The following is a 19511-nucleotide window of genomic DNA, read 5'->3' on the forward strand; positions in this document are numbered from 1 at the left end:
TATATATATATATATATATATATATATATATATGGGCTTTCTACCACTTGAGCCACAGCACCATTTCTGGTTTCTTTTCAATGTATGTGGTACCAAGGAATTGAATCTGGGTCTTCATGCATGCTAGGCAAGCACTCTACTACTAGGACAAACTTCCGGCCTACTTTCTTTTACCTTGAAGATAGGAAGTACATGTCAAAGAGCTAAGTACATTTTCCAATGAAAGTGAAACCGAAATGACAATTTTCATCTCCTTATTCTCCATACTTTTTTTTAGAATGAAAGAAAAAATTACGTGGCCAGGAGTTTGGCCTAGTGGTAAGAGTGCTTGCCTACCATGCACAAAGACCCAGGTTCAATTCCTTGGTACCACATACTTAGAAAAAGCTGGAAATGGTGCTATGGCTCAAGTGATAGAGCTCTAGCCTTGAGAAAGCCCAAGGACAGTGTTCAGGCCAGGAGTTTAAGCCCCAGGACTGGCAAAAAAAAAAAGAAAGAAAGAAAGTTACATTTACACTCATGAAAGAATTATAAAAGTCATTCCCAAATAAAGGTCAGAAAGAAGATGAACTCAATTATGGGCTATTGGCATAAAATAAACTCCGAGGTCAGCAACTTATGGCCTAAGGATCTAACTCAACCTGGTACTTGTTTGTTTGTTTGTTTGTTTTTGAGTCTTTTTTTTTTATTGTAATTAGTAAAAGGGTTACATGATATTTGCCAGATAGAAGGTGCATTAATTCACATACATTGATACCCTTTCACATGTCTTGGTACCCATTTCCCTCCCCCCCACACCCCCCACCCATCTTGGTTTCCCTCCCTTCCCTATCAAATTTCAAATAACCAAATACAAATAAATTCAATATATCAGATAACAAAGTGAGATACTATATCAATATGAGATAACCAAGGGACAGCAGAGGAGATGAGAGACAACATAGTACATTAAGGACAACAAATAAAGTTTTATTTGAACATAGTCAGTTAATTAACTGTTTCTTTCATATTATGTATATTTGCTTCTTCATTATAATAGCATGATTCAATGTAATGGATACTTATGGCTTGCAAAACCTAACACATTTATTAACTGATCTCTGACCCAAAAAAAAAAAAAGTGCTGACTTCTGCTATACAAGGCACCATTTCAAACATTCCTCATGAGTTACAACATGAACATTTTATTTTTGTTTGGAGAAATGTTTTGTCTTGGTTTTCAAGTCCTTGTGCGTGAGCTCTGAGTCTGTGCACTGTCTCTGAGTTTTCTCAGCTCAGGGTTACCACTTCAGCTACAGCATCACTTCTGGCTTTTTGGTGGTTAACTGGCTTTTTGGTGGTCAGCTAAGAGCCTGACCAGACTGGTTTTGAACAGTGACCTTCGGTTCTCACCCTCTTATGTAGCTAAGATGATAGGATTAAGCTATCAGCCTTTGGCAACATAAATATTTTTAAAAACAATTTAAGTACCAACTGGGGACTTTATCTAGTGCCATGTTAAGGAAAAAAATGTTTAGCAATATGACCGATACCTATATTTACCTGAATTTAGTCTTCAAATAATGGCTACCTCGTTCCAAACAGGTTATTAAATCTGTCACAAATAAAGATAGTTGCAATTAGCAAACTGAGTGGAAAATACTCATACTCTAAAGATTCCTTTTCAATAAAAAGGTAATTTTAAGCATTTGTTCATTTTCTAGTTATTTGAGTTTTCCTATTTGAAATAAAACCTGAAAATGCTGTCTTTAGTATTTAATTAGCTCCTTTTCCCAACTTTTCTATCACCAGTGGTAGTTTTTCAATATTACCATCTAGTCAGTAATAAAGATTCTATTTCCAATTTAAAAAATCAACATTAGTTAACTACCTGCTACAAAGCTCTGTGGTAGGCTCTCACAAGCCCAACACAAAACAGAAGGTTCCCAGAAATATTTTTATTCAACAATGAAGCCAGTGGCATCCAATGACACTGAACAAATGTTTACCCAACACTAACAACAAATCATGACCAAAAGATGGGGATTTTCTGGAGTAATTTATAAAATTGAACTAATAATATTCAGCAATGCAGAAGCTAAGCTGCTGTGAACTCTGGTGCATATACCCAGGTGCCAACAGCTCACACCTGTAATCCTAGTTTGTCAGGAGGCTGAGATCTGAGGCAGAAAAGTCCATGAAACTCATCTCCAATTAATCACAGAAGAAGCCAGAAGTGGCTCTGTGACTCAGCTACCAGTTGACTGCAAGTCTTGAGCAAAAAAAGAGCTCAGGAACAGCACTCAAGTAAGTCCAGAGTTCAAGCCATAGGACCAAAAAATAAAAAATAAACTAATGTATTCAGATAAATCTACTATAGTTACCTAAAAATTCCACTCTTGATGTAATAGTTCTTCAGGAGTCCTTTCAATAAACTTTGAAACAATATATGGCAAACCTGGGCCATGCGGGCCAATCAGACACGACTGACATTTCCCAATTTCTGCCCCTTGGAACTGACAGCACTATTTCTGGACATAGCCCTGACCCTAGACAGTGGATTGAATGTTGAGAAGTCTGGTGTACAGGAGGCCAGGACAAGATGTTGCGTTGTCTTTGGCTGTCACTGTCTGTATTCCCTTCCAGTTCTATGGTTCTGAGGGTCAGGTAGCTATCCCTCGTCGAGGTGTTGGTTTTGGGCCTGGTGCCCTTGCTAGGGCTCTGGTGTATGTCTAGGATAGAGATGGTGCAGTCACTGGTAAGAAGATTTATTCCTTGAGCAAGGAAACAGGTGAGGGGAAGGCTTCAGAGACAGCCAGGCCTTGGAAAATCCATGAGCAAAACCCCAAAGATGGGTTATATATAGGACCATCTGATATAGGTCAGCTGATTCATCTACTATGTGCCACAAAACATTTCCATTCAGCCTTAATTATTATAAACCCACTCTTCTTCCTTTTGAATCTTAATTTTATATCTGAGGTTACACTTCTGTTTAAAAGAGAGTGATAAACAGCAAGAGAAATTCTTAGGCATATAGGGTGTGATGAACTAGGTCAATTCTTATATACCTGGATGATCATTGCTGGCATAGGTGAGTAAAAAACCCCGACCAGAAATGTGGGATCCACTCTCAAAGCGAACTGTTACTTCATTTGTGTTCAGCCTGAGTTCTTTGGGAACAGTCATACTTCCACAATATGGACCTAGAAACAAAGCACATTTGTGGCACACTTCAAAATTTATACCAATATAAAGAATTGTTAGATGGTAGTGTTTTTCCTGAGAGGTCATGTTACCATATAGCACATATATAAAAGACTCCAATCCTTAATCATCTGGGATTTTGCTTGACATTGAGCCTAATAATTTATGACTAATCTGTGACTGGACTGCCAAATGAAGATGGAAGGGGGAGAGTGAAGCCACTAAATAAACAATATGTTGGAGCTAGGTGATTATGAACAACAGAAGAGTTAGGCTTTGATCTTGGAAAAAGAAAAATAGCAAAGGTCAAATAGATTAGGTAGTACAAAAAATTTATCACAAAAAATATACATATAGTAAGGTCCTTTTAAACTATACAACTCATGGGCAGAGATGTGTGGGAGGGAGTAGGAGAGAGTAAGGGGATAGAAGATACTGTACAAAAGGAAATGGTACTCATTGCCTGACATATATAACTGTAATCCCTCTATACAGCACTTTTGTAACAAAATGAAGTAAATTAATTAGATGAAAAAATAGAGCTGGGAGCTTGTGGCTCGCGGCTGTCCTGCCTACTCAGGAGGCTGAGATCGAGGATTGCAGTTGTAAGCCAGCCCATGCAGGAAACTAAATGAGATTCTGATCTCCAAAAACCTACTGGAAAAAGCCTGAAGTGGTGCTGTGGCTCAAGTGACAGCTAGTCTTGAGCAAAACAAGTGTAGACACAATGCCTAGGCCTCGAGTTCAAGCCCCAAGACTGGCAAGAACAAAAACAACTAACCCACTAAAAAAGCAAACCATACATTACTCAGGAGAAGATCATGAACCCAAGTAAATGCTACTCTTGTAATAACCTGGCAGGCTTGGCTGCCGAATTGTTATGTTTTTGTAAAAACGTTTCACCAGCTTGACCGCCTACAAGTGGTTAGGACCACCTGCGAGTGCTTTCATAGTTGTGGTTATTGACTATGGACATCATAAGGTGACATCATACCATACAGTCATCATACAGGGTGTTTACCTTTAAAAGCTCAGCTGCACAGAAGGTCTGGGCTGCTCTCTACCAGCCCAAAAGTGGAGAGTAGCCACAGCGTTGCTAGTAAAGGGACTCCTATCTCGGTTCTCAATTATACAACCTAGACAGTGACTACTTCTCTCTTTTGAAGCTACATTATACATAATTACTTGAATGAGCTAATGATATCTGCAAACTACTTAGAATCTGCTCACAAATTTGCTCACATAAATTGAGAGCAATAAGTGCTCATTAAATAGAAACAAATACATGTGAAAACAAACAAATGAGCCTGGCACGGCTCACACCTGTGATGTGAGCATCCAGATTTGAATCCAGCCCAGGCAGGAAAGTCTGTGAGACTTATCTTCAATTAACCACCAGAAAACTGCAAGTGGAGCTGTGGTTCAAAATGGTAGAGTGCAAGCTTTCAGAAAAAGAGCTCAAGGACAGTGCCAGGCTCCAAGTTCAAGTTGCCAAAAATAAAAACAAAAAACACAAATGCCTGTGTTCTGTAGGGAAAGAAAGATTTATATCCATACTTTTTCTCTAGCAGATTGTATGGTAACTTTCAGCCTGTTTTCCAAATATTGGTTCAACTGAATTGAAATGTTTTCTGCTAGCAAAAGTGTATAATGGGCAAACACAAATAAAAAAATACACAAAATATTCTGAATTAGCCAGGAATAGGTGGATCATACCTGAATCCTACTCAGGAGGTTGAAATCTGAGGATTGCAGTTTGAAATCAGATGAGGTAGGAAACTCCATGAGACTAATATCCAATTAAGCACCAAAAAAGCCAGATGTGGAGTCATGGCTCAAGTAGTAGAATGATAACCTTGGGCAAAAAAGCTCATGGAAGCCTGGCTTAGTGGCTCATACCTATAATCCTAGCTACTGCGTAGGCGGAGATCTGAAGATGGAGGTTCAAGGCCAGCCATGGCACTAAAGTCTGTGAGACTTTTATCTCCAATTAACCATTAGAAAACTGGACGTGGCCCTGTGGCTACAGGGGTAGGGCGGTAGCCTTGAGCTGAAGAGCTCAGGAACAATGCCCAGACCCACCATTCAAGTCCAATGACCCACAAAAAATAATAAGATTGCTACACTTGACTTTTCCAATTCATTGTTTGCTTTTCCAGAGAGACAGGCCTCTCTCTGCTCTTAACACAGATAAGGAGGGTGAAGATACCTGCTGTAGAAACTAAAGGATAAAAGTGAAATAACTCATCACTTGTTGACTCTTAATACATTTAAGTATGTTCCACTCACAATTACCCACTTCTCTGTCTACTTGCTCCTCTCCTAATCGTATTTATACTAGTCTCTATCTCATTTGCTACACAGCATTCCAAGGGACTCATAAAAATGGAGGCAAGAAAGTTTAAATTGATAACCAGTAGGAATTTGTTTGTCTTAATTTATGGAAGAGTTAAAGGAAAATGTGCCAGGAAACAATGGCTCACACCTGTAATCCTAGCTACTCAGAAGCCTAAAATATGAGGATCAGATACAATCACCAGCAAGAAGCTGGAAGTACAATTTGCTCTCAAGTGGTAGAGCACCAGACTTGGGATAGCCCCTTGCTAAAGCATGGTGCCTTGGCCCAAGTTCAAGACCTAGTATCAACACACACACACACACACACACACACACACACACACACACACACACACACGAATGAAAGAAAGGAAGGAAGGTAGGGAGAGAGGGAGGGAATAAAGGAGGAGGGAGGGAGAGAGGGAGGGACGGAGGGAAAAAATAGGAAAAAAATACTTATTTTACACACAGGTAAGACTGCATATCATCACATGAAATTGTGCAATATTTATGATTCCCTAAACCTCAAACACATACATACAGTAAATATTCATCTTCCTGAAGTTAAGACAGACATGTAAATACTTCTGGGAGAAGTTCAAAGGAAAATAAATAAAGGTAAACACATTCACCTTTAATTACTCTGGCATCCCAGACAGTAATCTGTCTTACATTCTTACCAATGTGGTGCAAACATGTAACTGAGAGAATGGCATGTATCCTTTCTCTGTATGTGTCATTCTTAAAGTCATTTCAGCAAGAAGGAGCCCTAAGGCTGGGGTGAGGATAGAGTAAAGTACTGGCTATAGTATTGCCTGGAGCAAAACACACAACTTACAAATGCAGACTCCTTTTCACTGACTAAAAGTTAATAGCTACATTCCCAGAGTTCAAAGGGAAAAGTGATAAAAAGAGAATAATGCAAATGGAAAGAAAAGGAAATAATTAATGAGAAGCCACTGAGAGATCCTAGTCTGTCCTAAGCAGTGTTTTAGTCAAATTCCTTCGAAGATGATATCTTTTCTTCACAAAATGATACAAAGTCACTGCATATACCCTGGTCAATTACGAGATGTAATCATTCCAGTTGTCTCATTAAATAAAAGTAATAATGTCATAACACTCATGTAGTTGTGGTGGTGCTATATGAATAAACTTCCTACACGCCAGCTGTCTAAAAGTACAGCACATACATTTATGTATAGGACATAATATTTGATAATGAATGCACCTATGTCACTAGTTTACAAAATTACATTATATTTTTATTTATTTTTCTTTTGCCAGTCCTGGGCTTGAGCTCAGGGCCTGAGCACTGTCCTTGGACTTTCTCAAGGCTAGAGCTCTACCACTTGAGCCTCAGCACCACTTCTGGCTTTTTTCTATGTATGTGGTACCAAGGAATCGAACCTGGGTCTTCATGCATGCTAGGCAAGCACTTTAACCACTAGGCCAAACTCCCGGCCCTACATTATATTTTTATTATTGTTTTAGATCATTCCTTCTATTTATATCTATAAAACATGTTTGCTGTAAGACGTTGTATTACACTGGCAACAGCCTCATAAATCTCATTATGATCAGGGTGCCAAGCTAGGCTTCACCCAATGACAAAATTATCTAAAGATGCATAGCTCAGAACCCATCCCCACTAAGTGACACATATCTATCTACGCTTCACTGTTAGAACCTTTCATCTTGGCTTTTAAGAAGTCTAATAGTCTACTTATACGTCAACATTAACAAGGAAACATTTCATTGGAAACCCAAGTAAGTGGTTGGTAACTTCTTACTTTATAGTCACAAATGTCCCCACTGGACTGAGGCAACAAGTTCATTAGCTAGGCAGAAAAAAGAAGAAATACTTTAACCTTTTATGGAATGTAGCTGGCACCTTGGATCGTGGGAGACATTCAGTGATACCAACATGTTGTGACATCTGGCACCAGACATGAGACACTTTGTACACAATGAACTGATTCCTTGGACAAAAAGGAATAAAGGGCCAAGAACCATAGGAGCTGCTTTCTTTGAGTACAGTAGGCTAGGTCCTCTTGACATATCCCTTTTGGGGGCTACTGTCCCATCAACCAGCTGAGCGGAGAAATCTTGATTTTCCCATGCCTGAATAAAAGAGCTGTCCTAGAAGGAGATATAAACTGCCCTTTCCTAGCCAAGCTTAGAATCCTCTTGATTCTCTGGCCAACTCTTCATAGCAATTTATGGTATTTCTCCATTCTCCACAGACTGCCTGAGACTCTGGATATTAAAGTCTTCCCTCATTTGTAACAATTAGTATACATTTAGGATTCTCCTAACAGAGGATCATAACAGCTCAAAAGCTATGTACATTATGTCCATATAAGTTGAGACTAAGCAAAATGAACTCCAGGATATGGAAACAAGAGGTTTACCTTTGTGATTGCTGTTCTTAATGTACTATGTAAAGTTATTTTTTTCTTCTTTTCCCCTTAAGGTTTATCTCCTGTGGTTACTGTATTGGACTTTGGTACTTGGTATATTGTATATACATTTATTTGTGTATTTGAAAATGGAAAGGCAAGAGAAAAATAAGACGAGTGGGAGGGGGTGGTGGGAGGGAAAGTGGGAGAAAAACATGGGAAGGGTTAACAATGTTCAAGAAGTAATGTACCCACTACCTGATGAATGTAACTGCAATCCCTATGTACATCACCCCAACAATAAAATAAAATCTAAAAAATAATAGTAAAGTTTAGCTAAAGCAGTTCCCATTTCATTTCAGATAGGTATGTGGTTTTGATCTTAGAAACAGATGAAACTAAATTATTGTTTCATCTGGGAAAGGGACATGTTTAAAAGCTGTTATTATGAATAACAGCTTAAAAAGCAAAGCAAAGAAATCCCTCCACCTCCTTAACCACACTGCCAGTGACTTAAAAAACAACAACAAATGAAAAACTCAACACAGAAATACCAAATGAAAACCTAACTCCTGAGAGGTTTGTAATATACTTTAAAAAAACAACAATGAAAATGCCCTAAAACCCCCTCTTTAACTGTATAGATTTCCTCCAGAAGCAAGCATGCAATTTCTCACAACAGGTAAGAATGTGCCTGGTGTGCCTAAGGGACCCTTCTTGGGAATGTCACACAGTGTCAGTCACATGGCATTGGTATCAGCTGCCAAAAATGTGGTGCCCAGGGTGTCAGCTTTATGCTTAGGGCTCAGATGAAACAATCCCCAAGAATGGGGAAGCTACAAATGCCATTACATTTGGGCCCATTTCCATTTGATTTTTTTCTGCAATCAAATGGCAATGTTTGTCACCTTCCATGCTTGCTAAATGGCATAGAGTCACTGTACAAAATTAATGAATTTTTTCAGGGCCATTTTCCCTGAAAAGGAAGAAAATTAGCATCCAAAAAGGATACTCCAGAACTGTGCCATTAAAACCATAGTCACGTAGTAATATAAGTGGTATCCCTGGAAGGTTTTGGTCCTTGGTTCCCAGACAAAAATTAGTGACAGATGATAAATGAACCAAGCTGATTCCTAGACAAAGGTGTGGAGTTCCTCCCAGCTGGTGAACCAGGGCATGAAGTACTGGAGCCAGCACCGCAGCTACCCAAACCATTACTTCTCTCCTTAACAAAGGGTGGCAATTACTGAAACAGAATCACAGTGTTTTTCAAAGAAGTATTTGGGAGAAAGGAAAAGGAGGTCTATAGTTTTTCTTCTAAAGACCAATGGTTATGCTAATGAAATACTTAGAGTGGCACATTCCAGCGGATACTACTTTTGAAGGTTTTTGTGTTATCTTCAAATGTGCAATTGCTATTCCACACATAGGAGGGACATAAACTATTTGTAAAACATAGCCTCCGCATGGTTTTTCTCCCTTTAGGATTTAAAATTAAGAGGCATAATGATTAAATCTTATTGTAGTATATCAGATATGTATCATTTAAAAATATTCAGGGAATTGTTATTATTATGAATCAAAATTCATTCTTATTTCCTACTTTTCCCATATCAGTATACTTCTAAGTCACAGACAATCACTGACAAAACCTGAGGGAAGGGGGTAGAAGTGCAGGAAATGGAGGAGAACAGTTCTTGAACTTCCTGATTTTCCTACAATGCAAATCATTTAGCAGGATCTGATTATTCTGCTAACTGTAAGTCTCATACCAGTTTCCTTCCACCTCTGACTACTCTACTTCCTCACGGTATTTTCACAAGAGAACATTTTAAACGTTCAATTTATACCACTACCCTATAAGCGAGTCATTTCTCAGACTCCATTTTACTGTCAGGATATCCCTGGAAGGAAGCCCAGAGAAGTTTCCTATTTTTTTTTTCAAGCAAGCAGCAGACAAACAAGAGCTATAATTTATGCACACACCATGAGATCAGATAACTTTCACTGCACTGAATGGAAATGGTGCAGTGCCTAATTAAAAGCAGGATCTGTGGAGTCAGATGTCCACTTGAATCTTGCTAAGTGGTCTTAAGCCAGTTACATGACCTCTTTGAGCTTCAGGTTCCTGTGTGCAGTGGCTAGTAATAGGATCTATCACACAAGACTATTGAGCAGGCAAAAAGAATCTGTACTTCAGGTACTGAGCCAATTACATTGTACATAGTTGAGTGCTCAGTCATAAGACCCTTCTATTCTCTGTCAGAGCCTTTTCCTAAAATTATATGGAAGCAAGTCTTTAAATGCAGAAAGACAACTGCAGATAGAAAAGCTTTGTATCTCTCCCTATATAGGATGAACAATGTATTTTAATTTATCTTATGTAAGAAGATTTTTCTATTATGTTGGCTAAAAATGAAGCAACATGAAATTTGATTGGCTAAATATTGACTGAGCATTTGCAACTGTAAAACTAAACTATACCTTAGTGGATAAAGGATGACTTAAAGGTATCACTTGGATGATGGAATCCCAGGTGTGAGGATGCATGTCTATAATCCTAGCACTTGAGAAATTGAGGCAGAAAGATCATCAGTTCAAGGCCAGCCTGGACTATATAAAGCAAAACACTTCCTCAATATCCACTCCTCCACAAAATCTTGACCTGAGATAGGTACTGTACTTAAGGACTAAAAGAAATTGATGAACATAGAGGAGGGAGTTTGGAGCTGCCAGACATAAAAAGTCCCCTGGACGGGGAATGGAAGGAAGGGAAGAGAAAAGGAGGGAGAGAGGAGGGAAGGGAAAAGGTGGGGGAGAGGAGCTAAGTAGGTAGATGTATTAGAAGGAACAGAAAAAAATCCAGAAGGGGAAGAAGCAGAGCATCTTATTTGTTAAGTCACATCAACAAATGTAAAGGTTTATGGAGTAAGGTGGAATGTGGTAGCTAATACCTGTAATCCTAGCTATATGAGAGAGGTGAGATCGAAAGATTTTGGCTCAAAGCTAACCAGCAAGAAGCCAGAAGTGGGGATATGGTTTAAGTAATAGAGTGCCAGCTTTGAGCAAAAAAAAAAAACAAAAAACAAAAAACAAAAAAAAAACTGAAGCAAGAGCCTGAGGCCCTGAGTTCAAGGTCTAATAGCCCATGCACATACACACACACACACACACACACACACACACACACACACACACACACACACACACAGGTACGCACTGACTCACACACAGAGAAAACACATCTGACAACCTTAATCAAGTTTCTCCTGTGTCTAAACATAGACAAACTGATTTATCATAACTGTCTTTTTTTTAACTATTAGTTTTGCCTGTCCTGGGGCTTAAAAATAGGGCCTAGACACTGTCCTTGGACGTTCTCAAGACTAGAGCTCTACCCCTAGAGTTACAGCACCACTTCCAGATTTTTCTGTGTACATAGTACCAAGGAATTGAACCCAGGGCTTTGTGCATGCTAGGCTAACATTCTACCACTAGGCCATGTTCCTGGCCCAATAATTGTCTTCTCAAAAAAAGTTATCACTCTAATAACATTTTTATTTTAAAAAAAGTTATCACCTTCTTTTTGAGTCTAGGCAAAGTCTTCTATATACTTATCTGCTTGACAGCAAAGAATTTTTAGGGAAAGATACTGCCACTTGAAACAAGTTAAACCATTGCAGCTTTTAATGCGAAAACAAAAGCAAAAAACAGGCCACCTGACAAAAGTGAAAATGCAGGCAAAGAAAATGTAATGCAGATTTAATTTCTACTCTGGAAGCACCTATAGGACCTCAAATTTCTGATGCTGGGAGTTATTGTAAGCAAATATTGTAAGACTACTTTTAATGATAGTATTATGTTGGACCAAAATGCATCACTTGAATATAATCACAAAGGAATCTCAAACAAACCTAAATTGACATTGTACATAATAACTAGGCAGCATTCTTTAAACTGTATAGAAGATGAAGACAGACTGATGAAACTAGCCTAATTAAAGGAGGCTGAGAGGGCATGGCAACTAAATGCTTCCTGGCTGAACTAAAGAAGGAGACAGTACTGTTTCTTTGAAGAGAATCTCAATCACTTTGATGTCTTAAATAAGAAACTAGAATTCCCTTATAGTAAAAACAATGCCTGCTAAGCAAAGTATATCTCTAGTAATTTTTCCATGAAAATAGCACACATGAGCTCAGTGTATAAATAATTTACCTAGGCCAGGAGTTTGTTAGCAGTAGAGTGCTTGCCTAGCTTGCACAAAGCCCTAGGTTCAATTCCTTAGTACCACATACACAGAAAAAGGTGGAAGTGGTGCTACGGCTTGAGTGGTAGAGCACCAGCCTAGAGTAAGCTCAAGAACAGTACCTACAGTGCAGGATGAACAAAATTATTATTATTGTTAATGATAATAATTTATTTATAATTATAATTTATAGTAATAATAATTTACATATATTTTCTTAATAAATTTTGGTGACATTGTTCAGAAAGAAATGTACTCTTTAACTGACTTATGTAATCCTAATCCCACTGTATATCACCTTTGCAGTAACAATAAATAATTTTTAAGTCAAATTGATATTCAAACGTATCTTTAATGACTTTGTTTTTATCTAGTAGGGAAATACAGGGTTTGAATTCAGCTACCTTGCAAGGTGTGCTCACTCAGCTGGCACTCTGCCACCGGAATCACAAGTCTAGCCTTTGTCAGTCATTTTGGTGACATCTGGAGAACTCTTTTGTACTCTGGAGCTCAGTCTCCTAAGTAATTAAGATTACAGACATGAGCTGCCAACACTAGGCTTTAATAACTTTATTTTCCTTAAAGGGATTAAATATCATTTCAGTTTAAGTACATTCTTCTCATTAGTATTTGAATCTGAAAAATCAGCCATAATTGTAATATATAACAAACACACAAAAAACAGAAGGACAGTAAACCCAGGGCTGCAGGCTTCAGTGGTAGAACTGTCTAGAAGAAAAATAATCCCCATTTGCCTGCAGCAGGTGTGTATGTGTGTGCATGCATGCTGTCTCTGGAGTTTCTTTTGCTCAAGGCCAGAGTTCTACCACATGAGCTACAGCTTCACTTCTGGCTCTTTTGGTTATTTAGTGGAGATAAAAGTGTCTATACATGGGCTGGGAATTTGGCCTAGTGGTTGAGTGCTTGCCTAGCATGCATGAAAATCTGGGTTTGATTCCTTGGTACCACATATATAGAAAAAAGCCAGAAGTGGGGCTGTTACTCAAGTGGTAGAGCTCCAGCCTTGAGAAAAACCTAAGGATAGTTCTCAGGCCCTGAGCCCAAGCCCAGGACTGGCAAAAACAAAACAACAGTTTCTACTTTCCTGCCCAGGCTGGCTTCAAATCAAGATCCTCGGGGCCAGGAGTTTTGCCTAGTGGTTAAAGTGCTTGCCTAGCATGCATGAAGACCCGGGTTCGATTCCTCGGTACCACATACATAGAAAAAAGCCAGAAGTGGTGCTGAGGCTCAAGTGGTAGAGCTCTAGCCTTGAGAAAGTCCAAGGACAGTGCTCAGGCCCTGAGCTCAAGCCCAGGACTGGCAAAAAAAAAAATGTGGTGGAAATCAAGATCCTCAAATCCCAGCCTCCTGTGTTGCTGTGATTACAGGTATGAGCCACCAGTGCCTGCCTCAGCAGGCCTCTTCATAGCACTGTGATCAAGTGCATATTTTTGTGATTCTATACTCATTTTATTACCAAGAATGTGGATTTTTGAAATTCCCAAAGTATATACACCAAACTCTTAAATTGGCATAGGGATAAACAACTACTACTTAACTACACAATGATGAAAACTGGGTCACTTGGCATAGTCACAGTGATTCATGGAATGACATTTCAAGTATGGCCACTCTTGGCAGAGCTTGCAAACACTAGCCAGAAAACATTAATCTTTTCCAAGACATCAACATGACATTCAAAATTATGAGAATTTTAAGTCGTAAAGTCTCTTGTCCAATAACTTTTTACAATTAGTTGGTTAATGAAAACTCAGCTGTCTGAACCCCCCTCCTAATTGTTAGAATTGCAGTAGGCACTCCAGGAACATGCTCCCTCCCAGCTCCATGTCAGTGGGCATTCTCCAAGTAGCTGTGGATTCCTGGATCCCCCAGTGGCCCAACTTTCCCCATCATACAGATCCTGTGACCACATGGCTAGAAATGTCTCTCCTCTCCCTCTCTCCCCTTCCCCAAGAACTGGGTAGCAACCAGTACACAGAACTGCCCACTCCCTAAACTGAAATTTCGGGAACACAAACTATTGCCCATGGGAAAATTCAAACTGACTAGGAAACTAATTTGGTTAAAGTACAGGTTTGGTTATTACTTCCAATCAAGGAAATCCTTAAAAGTTGTCACAAACAAGACTCTTGAGTATCATTCACTATTTTATCTTAATAACATCCCCCAAATGCATGAAGTCCTGGGTTTGATCCCTCAGTACCACATAAACAGAAAAAGCCAGAAATGGTGCTACCGCTCAAATGGTGGACTGGTGCCTTAAGCAAAAGCTCAGGGACAGAGCCCAGGACCTGAGTTCAAGCACCAAGACTGGCCAAAAAAAAAAAATGTATAGCTAGGTGCTGGTAGCTCATACATGTAATCCTAGCTACTCAGGAGGCTGAGATCTGAGAATCAAGGTTTAAAGCCATCTGGGGCAAAAAAATTCATTGAGACTCTTATTCTTAATTAACCACCAGAAAACTAGAAGTGGCACTGTAGCTCTAAGTGGTGGAGTGATAACCTTGAGCTTAAGAGCTCAGGGACAGTGCCCAGGCCCAGAGTTCAAGCCCTACAATGGACAAAAAATAACATCCTCAACTAAAAATACTACCTACTTCTTGTGTTGTACGTAAAATTGCTACATAATATATAAAGAAATGGTAATTCAATGGCTTCCTCTGGTTTTTTTGGATTGAAAGGGAAGAACAATTGAAATAGGAGTCTTGAGGGACACAAAGGACCTCACTTCGAACTGTGTGATTCAGCTAGGCATGATCACATTGTGTTCTCATTTATCTACAGAAAGAAGTTAAAAATATTTCCTCCACCAATGATGTGGGGACATTAAGAAATGTGTAGGGGTCAAGCATGTGCTAGGTATACAATAGACAATGACTGTGTTTGTTTCTATGAAAACAGATTCTATTAGAACATAATATAACCTTATAAATAAACTTTGAAGAAAAATGAAAATTTAATTGGATTCACTGCTGAAAATGAATCACAATTCATTGCCTAGTGAGAAGTTCAAATCATCTTTTTTTTTATTGTCAGGGTAATGTATAGAGGGGTTACAGTTACATTCGCCAGGTAGTAGGTGCATTACTTCTCACACATTGATACCCCTTCTCATTTTTTTGTCCCCATTTCCCTCCTCCCACCCCTTCCCAATCATCTTGATTTCCCCCCTTCCCTTTCCTATTTCAAATAAACATATATATATATGTATATATAATATACCAGATAACCAAGTCAGATACAGTAACAGTATGAGATTAACCAAAGGGCAAAAAAAAAAAAGAGTACATAGTACATTAAGAACAACAATCACACAAGATGCACCTCTTTTTCCATATCCTAGAGTTCCTTTCATTTAGTCTCATCCTACATGTCCTTATGTACCTAGGTTTTGAGCTACTGTAATTCAAATCTTAACCATGCCTGTAATTTTAGCACTTAGGAGACCAAATAAGACCAAGTTTGAAGCCAGTTTAACTAAACCACATAGTAAAACCAGATTAAAACACAAAACAGCAATTAAAAAAAAAAAAAACAGGAGTCCAAATTTTGAAAATGCAAGAACCTTGTATAGAGGACAGAACTCTGAAGCAACTGAAGCTACTTTGAAACCCAGTTTGAGATATGTCCTTAATTTCATTCTCTTCTTCCTTTTTGAATAACTGTGAATTGATAGGAAACACTGGGTGTAAAGAAGCCATTTTCTCCTCGTGTTCCTCATTCTAGCTGCTCTGAGTCTTCCACTGATCGGGAGCAGGTGGAGTTAACTGCTGATCTTCAGAACAGAGCAGATGTTTATCCAGAGAGAACAGAAAAGCCATTTCTGGTGGTATAGCACTGGCCTCACATGTTACACTGGCATTCTAATACTTGGTCCCTTCCTGGTAACCTGAATGTAATCTCCTAGATTAGGAGATATTCCCTGACAGTGTCCTTTTAGTTAACATACATTTGTTTGTCAAAGATAACGGAACAGCAAGTACATTCAGATACCTTAAGCAGATTCTTTTCTCCCATTTAAATCAAATCCAGTAAAAAAGTTGCAACTAATCATATGAAAAACACCACCTTGTTTGTAAGAGTAATTCCATAATCATTAAAATACACACAAAACTTCCACAAAGCCCCTCACTTTGTACTATTAATAGACATTAATAAAAAAATTTAATTTAAAAAAATAGACATAATAGGAAGTGGAGGTGTGGCTCAAGTGGTAGAGTGCCAGCCTTGAGGGGAAAAAAAGCAAGTAGAGAGAGATGCAATATTTACAGCAATTTAAAACAAAAATCTTAACCACTGAGTTTTGTCTAATGCCTCAAGCCTATATATGCTAGTATTCAGCATGCTGAGATAGATTACAGAGGTTCAGGCCAGCCTGAACTACATGCACCTGATCTCAAAAACAAAAACAACAACAACAAAATGAAAGCAAACAAAGAGGAATCTTAGCTCTTTTATTTTATTTTTAAAAATTTTTTTGGTCAGTCATGGGTGCTGTCCCTGAGCTTTTCAGCTCAAGGCTACCGATCTACCACTTGTGCAACAGCTTCCATTTTCTAGTGGTTAGTTGGAGATAAAAGTCTCACAGACTTTTCATGCCCAGGCTGGCTTTGAACCCAAATCTGCAGACCTCAGGCTCCTGAATAGCTAGCCTTACAGGTATGAGCCACTAGTGCCCTGCTCAAATCTTAGATCTTTTTCTCCATCAGGATTAGGTAAAAGAAGTCCTCTCTAAATTGTCCTAGGGCTGTTCTTGGTTTCTAGACTGAGGCAGCAGCAAGCAGGACAGACAGACATCTGATCATACTTGAAAATCCTACTTGTGGTTGGGTAGTGGGAGTTTACATAAAACTTGTATCATTGTTTGAAGCTGATGTATACAGAATTTTAGAAAATCTCTAAACTCAAAAGAAGATGTATCTAAAAGGCGCACGGTATCCTTAATATGTGACTATTAGATCCAAACAGTACAAGAGAAAGGACTCAATATTTGTATATCCAATGCTATGGACATGGTATTGGAAATATAAACATAACTACATAGACATAAGAACCTATGACATAATGTTTTATTACATAGATTAATATGCATCTATGATATACAAACCCTTAGCCTAATTTTGATTATGTTCTAAAAACTAAGTGCCAGTGATTATATAGATTCCCTTCTTGAACATTTGTTTATTAAACATATAATGTAAAAATCAATGTTAATAAATCCTTTAATAATAAAAAAAGAAGTATCTAAAACTGCATCTTTGTTTTCAAGTTATGCAACTCCAAGCTATTTCTTGGAGCTTAGGACCAAACTACATACAAACTATGTATGAAATAAGTACAAACTACATACTTCAAATCATGAAAGCTAAATTTCGTAGGTTTTTTAGTGCTTGCTGTCACTTTACCAGAAAACTCGGACCCTAATCCCAACTTGCAAGGTTCAGCCCCTCACTTCTCTCTGCTCAGATGTTCCATTTTTGGAGAGGCTCTCCATATTATCACACCTGAGGGAAGATACATAGGTTCAAAACAGGATGCATGTCACCTGAGGATGCCGCTTTTGTTTTCCATTATTTTTCTTTCTCACGATCTGTCATTTGCTTATTTCCTTCCTTCCCCTCACCTCAGGTGTAAGCCCATGAAGGAAGTTTTGTTCATGGCTCTATCCCAGTCATAGGGAGTATCTGAAACACATGGTCACTAGTCAACAGACATGGGTCATATAAATGAATGAACTATAGATGCCTCCGCCAAATGTCACACATCTCTATCTTCTCAGTGACACTGAAACTCAGAGCCTTGGAGACATACACAAAGCTGACATTTCATGTGGCCTGAGGTCCCCTTCATTGTTGCAGCTTAAGAAGCAAATGTCTCATCACTCAAAGCAAGTCTCTCTTCTTGTCTTCCCAGTCTGTGGTGTTAACACGTCTCTTGCCCTTTTCCCCAAATCTCCAATGTTTCCCTCATGACAGAAACTCTTTTCTTACCATACTTCTCTGAGGAGCTGGTGAAGAGAAGGTAGTCAGAAGCACAGCTCTTGGATTCAATATTCACATCTCCCAACCTCAGAACCAGACTCTTCCCCTTTGAGACTGTGATAGTCTTTTCACAAACAGTATGATTGGGATAAGTCCCTGGATAATTCTTAGATGTTACGGTGCCACTGTCCTGAGAAGTCACTATGTGCCCACAGCCATCACCTGGTAAAGAAAAAGAAGGATGAAAGTTGTAAATGCAATTAATTCTTACCAAAGATTGAGAACATCTCATGCAATCTTCAAGTTATGGACTGTATTCTCTTCTTGGAGAGACAGAATAATAGCTAAACAAAGATTAATTTGTTAAACATTATCTGTTGTTTTAGGTTATTTCATCTCATGTTTCCAAATTTAATCTTTTGAACATTATTGTTCAAATGTTTCCGATACTGTTATGGAAAAAAGAATGAAAAGCACTTAGCAAACGTATCATTCAATTACACTAGTTCTTCTAGTCATCTCTCCTTCTACTCATCCAACATTTCTCATACTACCCATAAAATCAATATCATATGATAATTTGCATCAGAGAAAATAATGGCACTTCTGGTAATAATGAACTCCTGTATATAAAATCCTCATGATAGAATCTTAGGTTTATGATGAGAGGTCTTAGCTTAGAAGACTTCTTTAGAGACAGAGACTAATGATCAATTAATGACAATCACAGTTTTGAAGGTTCCTAATACTCAAAACATATCACTAGAAATCATCAAGGATCCATTACAGCAAGTGCTTATCACATACCAGATATGGTAAATTAATTGTATAATAAGCTAAAATATAAAAGAATATAATATAAAAGGAATAAGAGGCGTCTTGATGGTGGCTAGTTACAAATTTAAATAACTAATTCTAGGTGCTGAAACAAAATGACAAGGGAACATGGAGGAGAGATAGAGTGTTTTTCTATGGTTGGTAAACCTTCACATAAATTTTATTTTTCTGGCCTCAGCTGAAGGGAAGGAAAGCAGAAATGTGTTGAAGAAGGTCTGTCTATATGAAGGCTTCTGTACCATGGAGAAGTCTGTAGAGCCTGTGGCAGCCCTCAGCCTCCCCTAAGTCTTTTCTAGGTAGAGGAGGACTCATTGGAATAGTCCTTTATCCCACTTCCTTCCTGATTCCTGATCAGAGGCTTCCAGCACAAACGATAAGGCAGAACAAACATGAAATAGGCTCAGCAACAAAACCCTAGGGAAAGGATTTGCCCTTTATCCAGAAATTTTACAACACCCACAGTTACTGCCAGATAAGGGATGCAGATAAGGGAAATAGACT

The 19511-nt window shown here is 38.5% G+C and overlaps 1 protein-coding gene across 1 annotated transcript in view; it reads right to left on the reverse strand.

Moving 5' to 3' along the window:
- Dcbld1 (discoidin, CUB and LCCL domain containing 1) overlaps positions 1-19511 on the reverse strand; it is a 63268-nt gene that overhangs the window by 22146 nt on the left and 21611 nt on the right. The window contains exons 4-6 of the mRNA XM_090337754.1: positions 18183-18395; positions 3051-3185; positions 1543-1594 (exon numbers count right to left, since the gene is read on the reverse strand). Coding sequence (XP_090193880.1) covers positions 1543-1594; positions 3051-3185; positions 18183-18395 — 400 coding nt within the window. The remainder of the gene's footprint in view (positions 1-1542; positions 1595-3050; positions 3186-18182; positions 18396-19511) is intronic.

This window comes from Megascapheus bottae, chromosome 8 (genome assembly GCF_031878675.1).
Source record: "Megascapheus bottae isolate mThoBot1 chromosome 8, mThoBot2.hap1, whole genome shotgun sequence".
Taxonomy (NCBI): Eukaryota; Metazoa; Chordata; class Mammalia; order Rodentia; family Geomyidae; genus Megascapheus; species Megascapheus bottae.